This window comes from Lathyrus oleraceus, chromosome 4, assembly GCF_024323335.1.
Source record: "Lathyrus oleraceus cultivar Zhongwan6 chromosome 4, CAAS_Psat_ZW6_1.0, whole genome shotgun sequence".
NCBI classification, from domain to species: Eukaryota; Viridiplantae; Streptophyta; class Magnoliopsida; order Fabales; family Fabaceae; genus Lathyrus; species Lathyrus oleraceus.
Genome location: NC_066582.1, coordinates 138,505,631 through 138,527,548, shown reverse-complemented (window position 1 = coordinate 138,527,548; position 21,918 = coordinate 138,505,631). Strand labels below are relative to the sequence as shown.

Sequence of the window (21,918 nt, the reverse complement as noted above, 5' to 3'; positions counted from 1 at the left end):
CGTACCAACCCAAATTCTTTGGGTGCCAAAACTTTTAAAGCCAAATACTATCCCAATTACAGTTTTCTCCAAGTCAAGCTAAGAAAGAACCCTAGTTATCTATGAAGAAGTTTAAATCACAATACTTGAATTCTTAAAAAAAAGTATATGCTGAATCATTAACAATGAAAATAAGATTAACATACGAGAAGACAATTAGATTCCTCAACAATGTAGGTTTAAAATCCTAACACACATACCCTTGAAAACAAGAATATACGGGATTAGGGACAAAAAAAAAGTATTACGAAAGAAAATAATGATAAAAAAACATCCTAATGAAGATTATTACAACCTACATATCAACAATGAAGAGAAAAACTCCAAAAAGAGTTACAAAAACACCATTAGTAGAAAAAGAAAATATCTCTTTTTACTTTACTTTGGTAAAAAATTTATTTTTTTATTTTTATATTTCAATTTACAAAACGACGTAGCATGAGGACAATTATAAAATCTACCGAAGTGGAGCAAGAATATATCGGGTTTAAGATTAAACAAAAATCGCGTTTTTCAGAATCAAAACCCTAATTTCAAAGCGAGCAGCTCAAGGCTTCAGCAACCATGGGGCGTATGCACAGTCGAGGGTTCGTCACCGATCCCATTCTCATTCTTCTTTCACCATCAATTTTGTTTCTTCCTTCAACAACCACCATTTTCTGTTCTTATTGTTTCAATTTTTGGTTTCAGTAAGGGTATTTCATCTTCTGCTTTGCCATACAAGAGGACAGCACCAAGCTGGCTAAAGACCACCACACAAGATGTAAATCTCTCTAAAGTTTGCATTTTTTTTTGTAATTGCTCTTTTATCATGCTTATTATCCCTTTTATGTACTTCAATAAAAATGTAATTTTTTTTACTTGATTGTTAGGTGGAAGAAACTATTTGCAAGTTTGCAAAGAAGGGTTTGACTCCATCTCAGATTGGTGTCATTCTTCGTGACTCTCATGGAATTGCTCAGGTTAGGAGTATCACTGGCAGCAAAATCCTTCGTATCCTCAAAGCTCACGGTTTGTTCTTTTCTGTCTGCAATGATTTTTACTGGAATTTGTCATTTCAGAATATATGCATGTTTTGATTGATCAATTCTAACTTACTTTGTAGCATAATCACTTATGATACTGCTCTCCAGCTTAACTTGTGAAAACAGCTTAAATGGGTTATATAAAACATTTTGATTTATGTTTTCTGTTATAGAAATAGTTTATATATAACACCTATTATAACTGTGTGTTTTTTCATGTGCTTAGTTTAGTAGTTTATACAAATATGATGGCATATGTGTGAAATGAGTTTGTTTTTGGGAATGATTGATTTCAGGGCTCGCACCTGAAATTCCAGAGGATTTGTACCATTTGATCAAGAAGGCAGTTTCAATTAGGAAGCATCTGGAGAGGAACAGGAAGGATAAGGACTCTAAGTTCAGGTTGATTCTTGTGGAGAGCAGAATCCATCGGCTTGCTCGCTATTACAAGAAGACCAAGAAGCTCCCGCCGGTCTGGAAGTAGTAAGTAACCGATTATGGTTGTTCTTTCCAGTAGAGTTTAACCAACTCCATTGCTTTTCCGTTTATTATTCGAGTAGTTACTTGCTAACTTGTATGTGTAGTATGGTGTAAGAGTGAGGCATAAGCAATACACTTAGGCGTACGTCCTTTTTGCACATTGGCATTATCTTTTTGACTCCGATTCTATTGTTTTTCTATTAAAACAAACTTCCAGTGTTCAAATGATCAAGCTATATTTTCTTATTCTTTGAACGATTTTATACTGATGTTAAATATCTGATAATATTTGTGTACAAATGATCAAGCTATATTTTCTTATTCTTTGAACCATCTTTTACTGATGTTAAATATTTGATAATATTAGTGTTATGATTAGGATATGCTCCATTTGATGCTTTGATGTCAGTTTATGTTGAAATTCTTTTGGGGTTCTTTGCTTATTTTACATTTATGTTTGCTTTGCTCACATCTGCATTTTTTGTCGCCATAACTCCAGTCCATCTCGTAATTAACGGTTTTTCATGTAACTTTTGCAGCGAATCAACAACTGCTAGCACTCTGGTTGCTTAGAGGTTTCTTTTGAAGTATTGTGCTCTTTTGCAGTCACAAATAGAAATTTGCTATATCATGTGTAGTTTTTTTTTTATGTCTAGATAGGGGATGTGGTAACTTATTTTACCAAGAATCCAATCATCAGTCCGGGAAAGACACTTGAACTAGTTAATTTATTTATCGATGTCTTGTTCCTTTTAATCTATTGAAGAACTAGCTGTTGTCATTTTGGTTTAAATTTCAATTTATATATACATTAAGAAGCATTGGATTAGAAATTATTTTACTATAGTTTGAAGGATGTTTTTTTTGTGTATTTGGTTGCTAAAGGGAAAATGTCAATCATACGATGGTGTTGGGCTCAACTCACAAGTTAGATATATTGACTTTTGACTAATGATATGGAACTTAAATGACATTATAGTTGAACATTTCATTGAAAAATATTTAAATATGTGAATTCCTTAATCATCCTTTTTTTTAACTTATTGTTTTGGGAAGATAATATTTTGAGTGAGATAGTCAAGTTGTTATTTTTTCTTGATATGATCGAAATAAGGTGAGATGCTAAAAAAATCAACCCGTCGCTTTAGGCATGGCAACGGGGCGGGTCGGGGATGGTTTTTATCTCCCCCAAACCTAAACCTGAATCCCAAAACAATCCCCGTTCCCCGTCCCAAACTCAAACGGGGATGGAGAATCAAAACCCAAACCCGTCCCAAACGGGTTCGGGTATCCCCGCCCCCCGCCACCATTCATTTAATGAAATCAATTTTTTTAATAGAAATATTTATTTTTTCCAAAATAAAATTACATTACAAATAATAAAATAAAACAATTTAAAAAAATTTCATACATACATTTCAAATATTTTAAATAATAAATTAAAATTAAAATATCAAAACTTTAACCATATATTTAATATTCTAAATTATCAAAAAATAATAATAATAATGTACATAATAAAATAAATGGGGCGGGTTCGGGGTGGGTACTAGTGTCCCCATTACCCGATCCGTCCCCATATTTTATAATCGGGGAAAACCCAAACCCGAACCCAAACCCAGTCAAAGCGGATTTTCCCCGTCAACTTCGGGGCGGGTTCGGGTGGGTACCCACGGGTATGGGTTATGTTGCCATGCCTACGTCGCTTCATTAATCAGTATTGAAAATTTCATCTTGTCCAAATTTACAAATGATTTTTTAGTGTTATATATCTTTGTTAAAAGAGTTTATGATTAAAAAAAATTACAAATAAAAATTAATTTAAATAGTTTTTTTTATAAAATGTTACTTTAAGTATTTTATCTTTTTATTATATATTTTGTTTGATATTAATTTTTAATAAATTATTTAAATTTGAAGCTATTTAGGTAGTTTTTCATAAAAATAATTTTTTGACTAGTAAAAAATAAGTGAAAAAAACTTTTAGAATTTTTTATTTATAAAATTCATATTTAAAGTTAAAAAAAAAATCTTTTTTTTAAAAATAAAACAAACTGGCCCTAAATTGTGGTTGATATATGATAATATAAGCTATTTTTCTGGACAAAGTTCTAAGTACAATTGCTTCATACTGATGTTACCAAGTTTGTGGAGCATTGAGATTGAATTTTACAATAGCTGTTGTTCCAAGACGTTAGACTAGGTTCATTAATTATTCGAGTGAATTGACAAATTTGTCCAATGTATTTCAAAATGATTTTAAAATTTTACAAATTGAAAAATACATTTATGAAATTGTAATGTATCCGTCTAAATGATCGTTCCATTAAGTTTTTCAGTTGGCAAAACTATGACGTGACATATTAGTTGAGTTTGAGCACATGTAATCCCTTCAAAGCATTGTTTACATTCATTTAAAGTAAGTGGGGTGTTTAAACTCTCAAGTCCAAGCTCAAGCTCAAACGTTAAGCAAAAGCTTAAAACATGCAGTATAAAATTTGATGATTTAACCGTTCACATCCAACCTTTCAAATTTCAAATAAATTAACTTCACCAAGAATTCTGAAATCTTGTCCACTATAAGAACGACCTTAACAACTTTCTTTCACACACTACACTAGGTTTCCATGATACACAAAAACACAATATATCCAAAAGACGTCCAACTTACACAACTTGCCTAAATTCAAAAGAATAGTTCAAGATAATAATGTACAGTGAACTGATGTAGCGAAGAACATGAGATAGTACTATGTATTCCCACGCGAAATGTACAGATGTTTCTCGAGGCACAACATGTTTTTCCTTCAAGAATCCACCAGGAAAGACGTACAAGTTGATTTCATTATCCAAGTTGCAACCTTCTGAACTTTCAACTGGCTGGTTGTCTAAATTATGGGATTCTGAGCTTTCTGGGGCAGGACTGATCTCACTTTCGGAAGATGGATTTTCTGATCCTCCCCTATCATCCTTATCCGTATCATCCTTAGGTGACTTGTCAGACTCATCACCATCATTCTCTTTGCTAGGACTTCCTCCAATATCACCTTTAGGAATACTGTGAACCAAATCTGGCCGAGCCTCCACCCCAACTCGTCTAAGGTGCAACTATCATGACAATAGACAATAGTTAAAACATAAATTTCCGAGCATAATAAATTCCAAATATAAAAATGGATACCTGAAGATGTAAGTTGACTTCATCTGGTCGTGAAAGGAACGGAAAATCTCCACCTGTTTTCAAAGACGCGAGCCTTGCCTCAGGATATCTTTCGCTCACTTGTTCTTTAAGTTGTAGAGGAATTGCGCAGTAGTCATTAGTCTTCAAGAAAACATGCAAGACAATTGGATTTATAAGCGATGAAAGTGGATTTATAAAATATCTCACACCGTACTAATTGTGTCATAATAAAATGGCAAACTAGAAAACAATCATACATAATAATTATAACACTACACATTTTCATGACGAAGCCATAGACAAAATTATTTATGGAGAATTTTAGAAACATCTGCTAATAGAATGCAATATATCAGTTAGAGGGAGGCATTAAAGAACACAGAGCTTGTACTAGGTGCACGAAGGCAATAAGGCAGCAAATTAATCTAGAAACAGAATAGCTAAGATTGAAATGGTACCATGCAAAAAAGAAATTATTTTCATAAGGTGGTGATCTTCATGATAGAGAAATAAGCAAGTTTATACTAAGATGACATACATCCATTATAGTGATAAATGAATCTGAAAGAAGAAGGGGTCCCACTGAAGCATCATCTGTTGTCAGCGACATTCTGGAAGCCAAGTCTTCTCTAGAGAGGGTTTCTACCTGAATAGGCCACACGTTACAGAATATTGTAAATCAGTCAAGTTATTTAAGACACAAATATAAAAGTTCATCAGATACAGGATAAGGAAATGTATGTTAAAGAAATGCACTTGTTTATCATATGTAAACTCTTTTTGTTGTCTTAAAGCATGAAAACTGGTAGCATACAAAAATGCTACGGTGGCAGACTATTAATAAGCATGAGATTATGCAAAGACAATGAGTACCTGAGAAACAACAAAGTCAACTGAATCCGCAATAAATGGTTCATGGGGACCATCACGAATTCCTGTTAAGACATACCGCTTCAACAAAAAAGAAGGAGTCCAACTAACACTGTAAATGCAACAGTTAAACTGGACCAATTAATAGTTGGAGGACATAACAGATCTAATGAAGAGCTATCAGGATGAATAATGAGAAATAATATATTTATACGGCAGATTTATTTATGTGGCAGAAGACAAATGACTCTTAAATATTCTATTGACTCTACGAGGCAATATGCCGAATTAAAATGACGGATTTTTCTACGAGTCATTTGCCTTCTGCCACATGAATAAATCCGTCATTTAAATATACTATTCTAATTTTCTTGTGATTAATGTGATTGTGCCTATAACAATATCTCATATAAAATACTATTTGTGTAAGGAATGTAATCGAAGAAGCATTTCTTCACAAAAAATTATACCAGGTCAGTACACATCTAAGTTTATCTTTCATAAATGGAAATGACACAACCACAGACAATTTTCTCATTTTAAGTCTATATTTCTATCATTACTCTACAACAGAATTTGAGACAAGTACATTGGTGCCCATGGCATTGCAGCAGAGAAACTTTGTGTCTCCAAAAATGAATTTGATAAAACCAATGACCGAACTCGTCTTGGACGATGCTGAGCAAAGAGTTGTGCCAAGAAGCCACCAAGTGATGTTCCATAAAGATGTATCTGTGACAGATTAAACCAGTTTACTAAATTTTTCTTGAGCTGTTGGACTTGAACCCATGTTACCAAAACAATTTGTAACGATATTTTACGTAGACAGATATTTGGACTTAGTGTACAAAGCAAGAAGAAAGTTTGTTGTTAAAGCTATTAAAATCATGTATGGTTAGCTAACTTACATTATGTAAGAAATAATTCCAACCATTCATAGAACTAACTTGCAAAAGAGATTAACCATTCAATATTTTAGTTTAGTAATGAAATATGAAATTGAAGGACTAGAACTCAAGTCTTAACAAATAAAACACATTTCCAGAAAAGCGCTATATCCTCACGGAAACACTTGCAGTAGGAAGTGGGGATATTCGGACTTCTATAAAAAACTACCTAAGGTCATAAAAAAAATCATTCTATAAATTTTAACTGACAACTAACTAGTAGCTCAAATAACAACTAGAGCTTTAAATAAAGTAGGCTAGCCTGCAATTTAGTAGGGATGGCAATATCTTTAGGTTCACATACTGGATCTTGAAATATAATGCAAAATGACTTGGCTTAAAAAATTTAGAGAGAAAGAACTAGTCAATTAAATTAATTATAACAAGCTCATTTGTAAAAACAATTTTAAGTAGCGGACTCCGGGAAACTCTTAAAACCGAACTCCCAACTTCAGTGTACAATTCCATACTCGGGCTAACACTCCAAGACTGTCAGTTGATTAAGGTTAGACTTTCACTTGGGCTTCGGTTGTTTGGACAATTTAACTTCTATAGCATGTTGAGAAATCTTTAAAATGTCCCGGAGTCACTCCCACTCAATATCCAAAGTTATAACATGTTAAAGCTCCTTGCAAAATCATAAAAGTGCACAGTAAAAATATCTTTTCCCCTAATATTTGAACACAGAGGATGCACAAAACTGAAAATTTGTTAAAAGCTCAAGAGAAGTTTAAATAACTCTTTAAACTGGCTGCAAACACGAAATAAAGAGATTTTTCATTAAATGAAATGCTCCATTTGTTCAACAAAAAGAGTACTTGTATGAGTGTTTGATACCATATCAAGCACAATGGCTCCGAAAGCCAAAAATTTATATACTTAGCCTCTATGTGAGATAATATTTAGTAAGAATCTACACATGAAAGATAATAGAGAATGCTAAGTATCAGTTTGATAAGTAAACAATTTGTAGTACAATGCGTAATAGAAGTTTAAGAAGATCATACATGGTGTACATCAATAGCATCCAAGAACTTTTCAAATGCTTGAATCCACTCAGCATGATGCCATACACGAGGTATATCTACAGATATGACACGGTAGCCCTGCATGTAATGAACAATTTAGAAACTCCTAGAGTTGCATTGCACGATAATCATTGAAAGCATATACAGCTATACAACCAACAAATAAACTGAACTCTAGTTAACTCGTGTTAGCAGGCAGTATACGGCATGCATATTTTGTCGCGCAGTGCTATTTATTATAAAGGACATTACACATAACGTACTACTAATGCACAATTCAATATACATCACAATAAATATCTTTCATATAAAGTGAGAGACCTATTTTTATCAAAGAGTGACGGGAGCAAAACTCGACCATACATGGATGGTCAAGACTAAAATGATCACGCGGCCACTACAAAAGACCACATACTAGGTTTTAATTTCAATCATTAACTCAAATCAAATCTTAACCACTCCTCTATGTTGTATGGTAATAATTAGAAAATAATGCAAATTTCATGACCCATTTACATGTATGTAATGGTTGTATAGTCAAAATTAGAAAACAAAGTAATGTAACTCTTTCAAGCAGCAAATAATCTATTAACTAACTTCAACACCGATTACACATGTAAAACGGCAATTTCAATACTACTACTACAAATTTTCAACTTCCACATACAATAAAGTAGTTCTTTCACTTCACTTGATGAAAAATAAATAGTATTGAAAGTGATAAAGGATGTGAAAAGTAGCAATACCTTCATAGATAATGACATAATCTGCTTATAGTAGACATCTGCAGTTCCAGCAGTTCCGGGAAGACATATAAGTGGAGGCACAGCTTTTGGACCAAAATCATAATAACGCCACTGCTTAGTTCCAATCTACACAAAATCATCAAACAAGAATTATCCTAAATCAATAAACCCTTTCCCCAATTCCTAAAACCAGTGAAACGATTCAATCAACACAGTACAAAATTGAACTGGATCTAATTAACTATGAATGCATAAACAGTAGTAAGGAGAAAAACGTACAGGGATTTTGTGAAGAGGAACTTGGGATTTGAAGTGAACGTAATCACCGGGCGCCGAAAAGACGCCTTTCATGGTTGAGCTAGTTTGATTCGGATTTTGATTCTTAGTTTGTTATGCCATCGATTCCATCCCCGATCCTTTTTTGATTGTATCAATTTAGCACACAACAGCAAGAGGATGATGTAAATAATGATTTAATCATACCATTTTATTTGATCTGATCCAGTCAAATGCGGCAATTCTCCTATAAAATTAAACTTGTTTACGGTTATTAAGCCACTTACTGCACACAACTAGTATTATTTACCCTCATTATTTACTATTTACTGATGACAATTTTTTTAGTATTCAATGTCATGAAGATTTTTTTTTTAAAATAACAATGTTTTTCGAAAATAATACTAAAATAACATATTTTAAAAAATAAAATAAGTATAACAACTTTAAAATAAATGAATATATATTTTTCTAAAATATGCGTCATTTAGTTTGACACATGCCCAATCGAAACGCCCCATGTTTCACATCCCAGTGCGTTAGCCTTCCTTCGAGGTCTCACACGATTTTCCTGAGGTGTTTGAGGTTTTTGAGTGTTGACATGATGCAATAATGACTGATGTGAAGGTCCCGCGGAAGGTCCATCGGTATTTGACAAATTTGTCATCATTTCTCTCCAATAGCTGGGGGATTGCCGCCAGGCGCTGCCGTAATTGAGTTCAGTGTCAATATTGTCGTAGTTGGGTCGTTATGGTTGGGTTGTTTGTGGACTATATGATTGTCCGAATTGGGACATTGAATCGTTTTGGAAACGAAGCAATGGTTCATGTGGTGTAAGAAAGTCAAACAATGGTTGAGTGCTATGGTAGTGAGATTTTTGAGTGTTCATTGATGGAGGGCTATGGTGGGATGAGGTGGAATCATATGAATTATCAGGGCTATAGACATATGTGGTGGTTGCGTATGGTTGTTGGTGGTAAGGGTTTGGTTCCTGGTTTTGAGTTTGGGTGTGTGGTATGAATTGGTTGTGAGGTTGGGTGTTTGGTGGTTAGGTGTACATGTTATAGTGATGGTGTAAGGTTGGTCGTTGGGTTTAGATGGGTTGACATTGTTCTTGGGTTTGGTAATGGTGTGGGGTGGGTTGTTGGGCGGGGATTTGTTGTTAGGTGTATGATGACGAAGCTCGTTGGCGTAGATCAATAAAAAACCTTGACTCAGACACAAACTGTGGCGTTGTAACCGACCTAAACCAAGTCATATAATGTTGAGTTGGTCTAGCATCATTTATGATTGGTTCGTTTAAGATATGCTGACGTCGATTCCTCCAATGACGACACATCTCTTTAGCAAAGTCTCTCAAATCAGAATAATCCCATTGCCCATCGACTCTTTGTTGATGTCAATCTCTCAAACACGTCGGAGGTTTTAGAATTTGTTGTTGCATCCCGAACTGCAGTTTCACACGGTCACTCTGGTGCATATCCACAGTAGTGAACCTGATGATTGGTGTTTTTGCTGTCCAAACTGCAACATCATTGTCATTAACCTGATGGTCAAGACCCAGATACGACCTCCAGATAAACTGTATAAAAAATTGACATGATTAGAGGATATGCAGTTTGATAATTTTTTAAAATCAAAAGTAGAGTTGTTTAGTAGTAATACATTGTCTGATCCAATGTGGTCTAAAAGATTGCGATAGACTACTACAACGTGTTTGGAACACCTGTTATAGTTCATCCGCAGAACTGACCACCTAGATCGAAAAGATTGAAAATATATTAGTTAAAGTCACTTGTAGTATAAAGTCTAACAAATTAGAAGACTTAAGATAAACTTACTTTGTTGCGTAGGGGAATGTGAATGGCTTCTCATTGAACGGGGCGAGTGACGACATTCTCGACCAACCCCATGCTTGTAGCAAATAGGCGTAAGAATAAAACGTAAAAGTTTTTTTTATATTTTTACACAACGAACTATATAGATGAGACAAAACAGCTGAACCCCAACTATATGTGCCTACTCTATTTATGTTTCGTAACAACGACAAATACATAATATTTACCGTATTACCAGTACTTTCAGGAAATAAAAAATTATCAAATAGAATCATAATATAACAACGAGCTTTAATTATCTTTTCATACTCAGTCGATTCTTCGTTTAATGTTATACTTGAATAATATTGTTTAAGATATTTTAAATTAATACCTTAGCCCCTAGGTTGACCCAAAGTTTGTCCCGTAGTTGTGTCTTCACACAAAGGGGCACCCAACAATTCCTTGCATATAGAGTTATCTTGGTTAACTCTACCATTTACGGCCTTACCATCGGTAGATAGACCCAACAACATGTAAACATCCTTAAGTGTGACAGTACATTCACCGAATGGAAGGTGAAATATGTGGGTCTCGGGTCTACATCTTTCTATCAAAGTAAGAATAAATTTCTAATCAACTGCGTATGAGACTATGTTGAGTAGATTACCAAAACGCATGCTCATAAACACGGTTCTATCAAAGGGTCGTGTGGTACACATTCATGTACACGACATCAAAATCTCTTTGGGTCCTAACAAAAGATAATTAAGAAATAAGTAAGAATAAGTAATAAATAATAGTGTTAGGGAAGTTAAATAATAGCTTACAAATGCTGCAATATTGTCAATTGTTCCTCGATGTTCATCATCCATGGTTAGTAGAGACATTTTGTTGAATGCGTTTGAGTATCTGTTACTGACAAAGTAGGTAGGTTGAGTGTATGTTGCATACAATGTAGATAGGTTGAGTGTGTTTGATGGAAATACTGATAAACATCAGTATTTACAAACAACCAAGTTAAGTTTTATCAGCTGAAGATTCGAGATAATGACGATGTTCGTAATATGTTTCCCAGTCATGAACAATTTGGGTTCAATGATATTGAGTTATATATATTAAATGAACAAAATCAATTGTCTCAATTTGTTGATCCATCATAAGTGTTTTGTGAAACTGATGACGACGAACAAGCTGAAGTAGATGTTATTGACGAGGAAGAAGAAGAAGAAGATGAGATATTGGTTGATGAAATGGTGAATGATGAAACTGTCGACCACCAGCAAGAGCCATTTCCAGCTAGTCATGTCTATTGTCCACCTCAACACATGGCAAGATTGAATTTGGGTGCAGACGAACCTTCGCTAGATATATTTCACAATCCTTATGTGCAAATTCAAGGATCATTGAAAGAAGGAGATAAATTTCGAACAAAAGAAGACTGTGTCAGAGCCATTAATAAGTATCACATGGAATTATCAGCTGATCATAGGGTTGATCAAACTAATGAAATGAGGTATAAGATCTATTATCGTAATGAGTTCTGCCTATTCTGGTTGTCATCATCTTACCGAAAGAGGAGTGATTCTTGGGAGATAGGTTCTACGGGTCCAGTTCACACTTGCTTAATCACCAACCCGATGCAAGACCATCACAAACTCAACTCTCAGTTAATATGCGATGAAATTTTTATGTCATTAACGATAATTCATCGTTAAAGGTGAGTATAATAATCTCGCATATTGTTACACAATACAATTATACTCCATCATACAAGAAGGCATGTATAGCTAGGACTAAGGCAGTTGAAAAAGTGTTCGACAATTGGGAGGAGTCATAGAAAGAACTTCGAAATACTTGGTGGCACTTAAAAATTATGCTCCAGGGAATATTGTCAATTTGGAAACATTACCGACGTAAACCCCAGACAGGACTTGTGTTAGTGGTAATGGCATATTCCACCGACTCTTTTGGGCGTATGAACCATGCATCAAAGGTTTTGCTTTCTGTAAACCTATTATACAAATTGACGGAACATAGTTGTACGAGAAATATAAAAAAAACGCTACTCATGGCAGTGACGCAAGATGGCAACAACAACATTTTTCCAATCGCTTTTGCACTAGTTGAAGGGGAGACTGATGGGGGATGAAGTTTTTTTCTAAAAAATATACGATTACACGTTGCTCCTCGGCCTAACTTATGTTTGATCTCATACAGACACCCATCAATTGTGAGTTCCTATAAGAACATTGATAACGGCTGGCAGGATCCTTCTTCGGCGCATGTCTACTACATTAGACATATCGCTCAAAATTTCATGTGGGAGATCAAAGACAAAACGCTGCGGAAGAAGGTTATCAACGCAGGGTATGCATTAACAGAACCTTCCTTCAAACACTACCACAAAGACATCAAATTGTCAAATGTAGACGCAGTAAGGTGGATCAACAATATTCCATTAGAGAAGTGGACTAGGGCATATAACAATGGCCAACGATGGGGCCGCATGGCAACAAATCTCATGGAATCAATGAACTCTGTCTTCAAAGGCATTTGAAACCTCCCAATAACCGCTTTAGTGAGAGCAACCAATTTTAGGCTAGGGGTGCTGTTTGAGATCAGATGTTCCAAATGGAGTTCAGTGTTACAATCTAGGCAGCTATTCAGTGATGCTTCAATGAAATTCATTAAAGAGGAAGTTGCCAAAGCTAACACACATGTGGTCACCGTGTTTGACCGTACTAAATGTCGGTATAATGTTGCTGAGTCAATGGTCACAATGAAGGCAGGCCGATGGGACACTATCGAGTGGAACTAGATAGAGGTTGGTGTGACTGCAAAAAGTTCCAAACCTTTCGTATGCCCTGCTCCCATGTTATAGTGACATGTTCAAAGGTTCGACATGATCCTTCCAACTTACTATCCTCCATTTATAAAGTCATAAAACTTTGAATTCTTCTGTTCTTTTCACCCTCTATAATTTCTCCATCAAACCAACGATGCAAGGTCATGTTAAGATGTTCAAACGTATCCTAATTCCAAAGTCGAATCTTCATCGAAGGCTGCACTATCGAAAAATTAAATTGACATTTCTCTTGTGAATATAAGGACACATATATGAAGATATTTTAAATAAAAATGGAAGTAGATTGAAGAAAAATGGAAGGAGATAGTAAGGAGATGTGTGAAAAATGATGGGATGATGATGTTGTATTTATAGACGTGCAAAGGGAGCAGTAGCCACATGCATTGGCGCATCCACTTATTGGATTATGCACGTGCCGTTGTATGTGGCGAATTAGACATGCATGCGCTACTCCTAGGGGCGCCTTTGTTCAACTGAATCATTGCATGCGCCAACGCAAATGACACATTGGTTCATTTTTTTGGAAAAGTGGTTATATTGGTAAATACTTTGAAATAATGGTTATTTTCGTATTATTTTTGAAAAATATGGTTATTTAAAAAACTGTTATAAATAATTGGATATTTTGTCTCCCAATAATCTCATTCTTTTTATAATAAATTGTATTTATTAAATTGTTTATACGGTGTCTTATAAATAAGATCAATTTTATTGTAGAAAATTACACCAATAAAATAATATAGACAAATTATTCTTGTTTCTCTCTCTTCTATTTTATCTTCTTTCTCCTTATTTCATAATATCTTATTAGCACAAAACTCTAAAACTTAGAAAGTATTTTTTTTATATTATAGGTTTTCTATTGATTATTTATAGATATATTGATTAGAAAATGAAAAATAAAATTAATGATGATTTTTATGCATTTCAGAAGGATTGTATGAATAATCAAACATCCTGAATAATAACAAAATAAATTATTCATATAATTTCTGAAGAACTTATCAAACACCTTTGAAGAATATCAAAAACAAATTATTATCAAAAACATTAAATACATATTATGACTATTATGACTATTTGCAAATACATGAATCCTATTAATGGTATATAACCTTTTGTGTGTGATGCTTATTTGCATTATAAAATCCATAAAATTAGAGAATAAAGTACTCATATTGATTGAAATTTTAAATCGGGGTTTATAAGAGATAATAATATTTTATAACTATTTAACCATTTTCTGTTTATAAATGTAAAAATTAGATTCATGTTTGATCACGTATAATATGATAGTATGATAGACTAATTGAATTCATTTTAAATCATATTATTACAATAAAATTGAATATATTATTTGATATTGTCATATATAATTTATTATGGGATCATAGAATTAATTATTTTTGAATCTAGGATGAGTTGTTCTAAATTATTATATCTTGGGTGTCATATAGTGTTTTAAGTCAATTTGTTACGATATCACGATATCAATTGTTGCTTAATTTGAATCATTATAAATTATTTGAATTTTAATATTTTAATATTTTATATTTAATATTTATCTATTTTTTTTAATTTTAAATTTATGATAGAATTAAGTATGTCAAATCCTACAAAGTTTAACTTTAAGGCTCTTGACATTTCGAAAAATAATTATTTTCCTTGGACTTTAGATGATGAAATTCATCTAAACACATAAGGTCACGATAATATTATTAAAAAAGGAAACACACCATCTAATCAATAAAAGGCAAAAGCCATGATATTTCTTCGTCATCGCCTTCTCGAGGACCTTAAAAATGAGTATCTCACTGTAACTGACTCATATATTTTGTGGGGAAAATTTAAAAGAGAGATATGATCATCAAAAAACAGTCATCCTACCAAAATTTCGTTATGATTAGATGCATTTACGCTTGCAAGATTTTAAAAGTGTAAACGATTATAATGATACAATGTTTATAATAACTTTTAAGCTAACATTATTTGCAGAGAAATAACTTATGAAGATATGTTAGAAAAAACTATTTTCCACTTTACATGCATCCAGTGTACTCCTACAACAATAATATCGAGAAATAAAGGTTCAATAAATATTCTGACTTGATATCTTATCTCATTGCGGCTAAACAAAATAATGAGCTCTTGATGAAAAATCACGAGGCTCGTCCCATTGGTACAACTTCATTCTCAAAAGTGAATGTAACAAGATACTGCCACTATGTGAAAAATCGTGGTCGTGCGCATGGTCGCGGTCGTGGTCATGGCCATAATTATGCACGTGGTCTTAGTTTTGATCACAGTCGCAATGGTAATCATAAGAACGTATATTTTCACCAGAAGTGAAAATATACGAAAAAGAATGAAAAAGATGGTCAGAGTAACAAAAATAAAATATATCTGTCATCGTTGTGGGGAAAAAGGTCATTGGAGTCACACTTGTCGTACACAAAAATACCTTGTTGATCTTAATCAAAAATCACTAAAAAAATACAAATATAAAGATTGAGACACATTTTGCTAATGAAGATGACGATCCAGATTATGAAAATATGGATGTTACTCACTTAGAGATTGATGATTTCTTTGCTGATCCAGATGGAAAAGTTGACCACCTTATTGGAGATGGAAGTGTCAAGAAATAGAAGTTATAGAATTTCTCTAATTATTTTAGCTATTATAATATATTTTATGAATGTTTTTGAATTTTAATTTTCAATTTTTTTAAAGTAGATAGAGATGTTTTTTAAATTCCAATGTTTTTGAATTTTAATTTCCAATGATAATAAAATGTGTTTTCTTGTTTATTTGCATTATTTTTTAGTTTAAATAATTTGTATGTTTAAAGTGCACTTATAACTTATTGTTACAATTTTTATAGAATGAATGACGATACTTGCGCCACTAATGAATATATTTACCTAGCTGATAGTGCAACTACTCATTCAATTTTCAAAGATAAAAAATATTTATCTTTTCTAATGAAGCGAAAAACTGATGTCAGCATTATATCTAACACCTCAACAATAATTGAATTTTTCGAAAGAGCTAGTGTATTGTTGTTATGTGGAGAAACAATATTACATATCGGGAATGCATTATGTTCCTCTAAATCTAATAAAAATTTATTAAGTTTCAAAGATATTCGCCTAGATGGATACCATATTGAAACAAAAGATGATGGAGGTATCAAATATCTTTGTATTACACACAAAAATTTGTCCTGAAAATGTGTAATGGAAAAGTTACCGACTTTTTCCTCGGGCTTGTATTACACTTATATTAGTATAATTGAAGCACATGTCATTGTAAATCAGAAGTTTACAAATAATAATAAATTTGTAATTTGGCATGACCGGTTGGGTCATCCCGGTTATATAATGTGAAAAAAATAATTGAAAATTCATGTGGTCAACAATTATAGAGCCAAGAAATTATTTAATCAAATAAGTTCTCATGCAACTATTGCTCACAAGGAAAACTGATAATTCAACCATCACAAACAAAAATTGGAAATGCGTTTATTAATTTTTTAGAGCGTACACATGGTGATATTTGTGGGCCAATACACCCATCATGTGGATCATTTAAATATTCTATGGTCTTAGTTGATGCATCAACTAAATGATCACATGTTTGTTTATTGTCAACTCACAATCATGCATTTGTGAGATTGTCAGCTCAACTAATTTGAATAAGAGCTCAATTCCCAGATTATCATGTCAAGAAAATACGTCTTGATAATGATGCAAAATTTTCATCTCAAGCATTTAATGAATATTGTATGTCTATTCAAATTGACATTGATGATCCAGTAGCACATGTTCATACACAAAATGAACTTGCAGAATCATTTACTAAACGTATACAATTAATTGCAAGATCACTTATTATGAGAAGCAAACTCCCAATTTGTGCTTGGGGACATGCAATTATGCATGCTGGAACATTGATTCGTGTCAGGCCAACGGGTTATCACACCCTTCCCCTTTACAATTAGTTTTTGGTAAAGAACCTAATATTTCCCATCTAAGAATTTTTGGATGTGTGGTGTATGTTCAAATTTCTCTACCACAACACACTAAGATATGTCCTCAAAGGAGGATGTGAATATATGTTGGATATGAATCACCATCTATTGTAAAGTACCTTGAACCAACAACGAAGATTTATTCACAACTTATTTTACTGATTGTCATTTTGATGAATCAAATTTTCCAACATTAGGGGGAGAGAATAAGAAGCTGAAAAAAGAGATCAGTTGGAACGAATTATCATTATCTCATCTTGATCCTCGACAAAACAATGTGAATTACAAGTTCAAAAGATAATTCACTTGCAAAACTTAGCAAATCAATTATCATATGCATCCACTGATCCAAAAAGTGTGACTAAATCATATATACCACTTGCAAATGCTCCAATAAAAATAGATATCCCTATTGGACAATCTAATGAGTCTCAACCATGCATGAAGCGTGGCAAACCAATCGATTACAAAGATAAAAATCCCCGAACAAGAAAAGGAGCTAAGAATAAAGATAGCCCAAGTGAGGATATAGAAAATCTAAAAGAATCTTCACACATAATAAATTTTTTATCTTCAGAAGAGATTTATCAGGTACTTGAAACTCATGAAAATAAAGATATTTCGATAAATTATGTCCATAATAGAATACAATGAAACTTACATGAAGTCGACATTGCTGATATTTTTTCATATAATATATTATATATTGGATAAATAACAAAAAGGATCATGAGAGAATGAGAGTCTTGACACAATTCCTCAGAACCTGGTCTTCAGATCTTGTTCTTTAGAGTCTTTAGAACTTGAGAGCACAGAATCTTGAAGGCTTGACACACCTTCAGAGGCTCTTCAATCAGAGCCACAGTCAGAAGCTTTAGTACAAACGTTCATCAGAATCGTTGTCTAAGAGTGTTCTTGTTTATTTGCATTATTTTTTAGTTTAAATAATTTGTATGTTTAAAGTGCACTTATAACTCATTGTTACGATTTTTATAGAATGAATGACGACACTTACGCCACTAACTAATGAAGATATTTACCTAGCTTTTAGTCACCAGAAATTTCCCTGCCGCACCGAAGGCAGCTGGGCTCCACCCAAATCATAATTTCAACCATCACTACACACCTCTCGACCTCCTCTGGTCATCCCTAACATCCAATCCTCTCAACACCTAATTAAAACCCTTTAATTTCCCCACACACTAAAACCCTAAAAATTCTTCAAAAAGAACTTAAATCACATTGATACAATAAATTGAGCAACAACCTTAAGGTTCTCATTTTCATACAAGCAAGCTCTACCACATGGTATCAGAAGTTTGCAAGAAAGATGAAGAATGGAGGCCAAGGCTTACCAATAGGGCAGAGATTGGCCCTGGTCGAAGTAGAAGTTGAGGAAGACGTTAATAGAAACCTAGAGGAATATGCAAATTTACGTAAGATACTTGTTTAATTCCCAACTCCAGTCTTCTTCTTCTTTTTCATTTCTTTTTTAATTTTTTGTTGAATGTTGTAGTGCGGTTGTTGTTGAGATTGCTGTGGTGTTGCAGATTGAATAGGATAGGTAGTGATGTCGAGAGTTGAGTAATTGAGAGATTCATAGAAGCTTAGTGATGAGGATGATGAGAAAACCTAATTAGGGTTATATTGTGGAGGTTATTGCTGAATTGATCCAGAGCTTCAATGTGAAGCTATAATCAATCTGGAATGAGAGCTTTAGAGTGAGTTTGAGAGGTTTTTGATGGATTTTGGCATGGTAACAATAGGGTGATTGAAGTTTTTTTTTTCTTTTTTCTTTTGAATGAAGGTAATGAAGTAAGGTTTTTATCGGTGAGGTTAAGTGCAAAGTGAGAGGGAAATTCTATTAAGAGTTAGTTATGGATGGTGAATTATAGCCCTTGGATAGTAATCCTAGGTCTCAAGTTATCAAGGGTAGAAAATGGATGGATGGATAAGTTGAGGATTGAATGTTAGAGCCATTGGATCAAAGTTGAAGGAGGGTGCGGATTGATTGAAGAACTTGTGGTGAATTGTGTTTGTTGAGAGTATAAGATTTGAGAAGGGTTTTGTTTGTTTTAAACTAGTTTTAATGAGAGAAAAAGGTAATGTAAAGTGTGTTTGTTTCTAGGTTTAGGAGTTAGTTATGATTTAAAATGGGTTTGGAGGGAAAATAGGATCCAAGGGCAGTTTGGTAATTGCATATGACAGGTGGCAAATGTGTAGTAGCTAGTTACAAATCAGGTTTAGGGTTTATTATGCGGTTATGAGATGCTTGTAAGTTTGTTATGTGTTAGTTAATGAGGTTTAAAGTTAGTTCAAGTTAGTTTTGAAATTTGTTAGAGTGTTTAAGGTTTGTTAGAATGGTTGCAAAGTTAGTTGTTAGGTTAACTTGTGGGAGGGTTAAGTTTAGTAGTGAAACATGTTGAGTTTAGAAAAAAGGGTCAACAAATTGAGGTTTTGAGTGTTGACTATCATATGAGGTTGATGAGAATGAAAGCTAATTAGTAATGAATCTCTGAACTGCACTATGTTTGCTTTAGATGCTTTTTTAGTTGAACTTTGGATGCAAATCATGAATTGAACTATGTTTTCATTTTGTGCATGTTTGTGAACTCTATTTGATAAACTTGAATTTGGATTTCATAGTAGATGTGTATGCCTGATGAAATTTTCATCTGAATATATACTTGAAATTGAATAATCATGATTGCATGGTTTTATGAATCAAAGGATGATGGTGAATGCATGAACAATTTGGTGGTACATATTAATGAATGTTAAATTGTTATGGCTGCAGTAGGTTATAGTTTACGATGTCCTCTATTTGCTTGCATTGAGCAGGATGATGATAGGTGCAAAACTGTATGTGGTGTTCTTAGTGCATAGCTGAATTGTAGGCATTGTATTGATCTTGCATTGTGTATGTGCTTTTTTTCTTTGAAACATGATGTATGCCATGTGGTGGATCTTGAATTTTTGAAATGATGAATATCTGGTCTGCTGCATAATTTAAATGAAATGTCACTATCTTGAGCTGAATTTGCATGATGTGTGCCATGATATATGTATTATTGGTGAATGCTTTTAGTTTTGCAGGTTGGATGGCTTTAGCATGTTATGGTGGCTTAGCAGGTCTAATGCAAGTCCCTTTTGTAGGTTGGGAATGGTTTTTTTTACAGGAGCTTGGTTACACTTGAATCCATTTGGCCATAAATATGGTGAAGACTTGAAGGCTTAAATAAGAATAGGTCTAGAGAGGATTGTTTAGAAGTCATAGTCAGTCAAAGGTCAATGGTCAATTGTTGACCAAAAGTCAATTGTACTAAAAAATTAATTTTCTTGGTAATTTTCTAATTCTAAATGCAATGGCTTGGTAACTTGTACTTGAAGTCAACTTGTGATTGAATTTTGTAATGACTTGTATGGATAACCTGTTTTTCAAGTAATGGATAAGACTTCCCTCCATTTTTGCAATTTTGAATTTTGAATCTAAAATCCTCTTTCAATCATGTAAGAATCAATAGCCAATTGAAATCATAATGCAAAGGAAAGTAGTAATGGTCAAATCAACATGACTTGGTCAACAAAAAGTCAACCTTCCAAGGTTGACTTTGTTAACCAAAAGTTAACTTTTATGTGAATGTCTTCAATTTCTTCTTTTCCAAGTAATAATACCAAAATGACTTGATCCATAAGTAAGCACAACAAAACCTTAGTAATAGCATCCATTTGGAGTTCACAACATAGTGTTCCAATAGGCAAAAATAAGAGCACCAATCATAGTCATATGATCAAATTATTAATATCCCAAATGCTGAGACAATATAGTTGAAATCATGAACTTTTTGAACCATGATGTTACCTTATGCAAATGAATGATGAAATCAATGGTTGTATGCATATGGATGAATGCTCTTGACTAAAAATGAGTGATTTGAGTAAATGTATGCAGATGAAACCAAGAGGCTATAATCTAGATGAATTGAATGAAATGGTAGGGCAAATTTTAGAGTATGATAGATATCAACCACATGGTGTGGGTCTGCATGTACTACCTTAGGCGTCGGGCGGCCCGTGCAAGTGGACAATAATTTTTATCAAGTAATAAGTATTTGGATTCACAATTTATGAACTTATTGCTCAAGTAATAGATGGCATGTTCTTTTCTTTCGTTTTCATCTTGTTGCCCCAAAACACAATCCATTGATCCATCGAGTACTATTAAATACATAACTACGGGTCTCCCTATAATAGGGGTACCAAGATCGATAGCTCTTGTAAGTATTCTTTGATATTATTGAATTCCCCTTGACAATCTTCATTCCACTTGATGGCTTAACTTTTCCTCAACAATCTGAAAATTGGTTTACAGGTGGCTGTAAAATGCGAGATGAATCTAGCAATGTTATTCAATCTTCCCAAGAAGCCACGAACCACTTTTTCAGTTCTCGGAGCTGACATGTATTGTATGGCTTTCACCTTATCAGGATTGACTTTAATTCCTCTTTATCTAACTATGAACCCCAGTAACTTTCCGAATCTGACACCAAAAGTACACTTTGCAGGATTTAAATGCAGTTTGAATTTTCTTATGCGATCAAACAAGT

General features: G+C 33.5%; 2 protein-coding genes across 2 annotated transcripts; one reads left to right on the top strand and one right to left on the bottom strand.

Annotated features, from left to right (window-relative positions):
- The first annotated feature begins 490 nt into the window (after window positions 1-490).
- Window positions 491-2,325, top strand: LOC127074110 (40S ribosomal protein S13). The gene is made up of 5 exons (XM_051015400.1): window positions 491-626; window positions 730-802; window positions 912-1,050; window positions 1,361-1,547; window positions 2,084-2,325. The coding sequence occupies exons 1-5, from the start codon at window positions 604-606 to the stop codon at window positions 2,115-2,117; spliced, it is 456 nt and encodes a 151-aa protein (XP_050871357.1). The 5' UTR covers window positions 491-603; the 3' UTR covers window positions 2,118-2,325.
- A 1,732-nt stretch (window positions 2,326-4,057) lies between these two features.
- LOC127074108 (uncharacterized) lies at window positions 4,058-8,835 on the bottom strand. The gene is made up of 8 exons (XM_051015399.1): window positions 8,596-8,835; window positions 8,317-8,442; window positions 7,550-7,648; window positions 6,185-6,327; window positions 5,599-5,707; window positions 5,264-5,371; window positions 4,726-4,866; window positions 4,058-4,652 (listed from the first exon to the last, which is right to left on the bottom strand). The coding sequence occupies exons 1-8, from the start codon at window positions 8,665-8,667 to the stop codon at window positions 4,212-4,214; spliced, it is 1,239 nt and encodes a 412-aa protein (XP_050871356.1). The 5' UTR covers window positions 8,668-8,835; the 3' UTR covers window positions 4,058-4,211.
- Window positions 8,836-21,918: the final 13,083 nt, after the last annotated feature.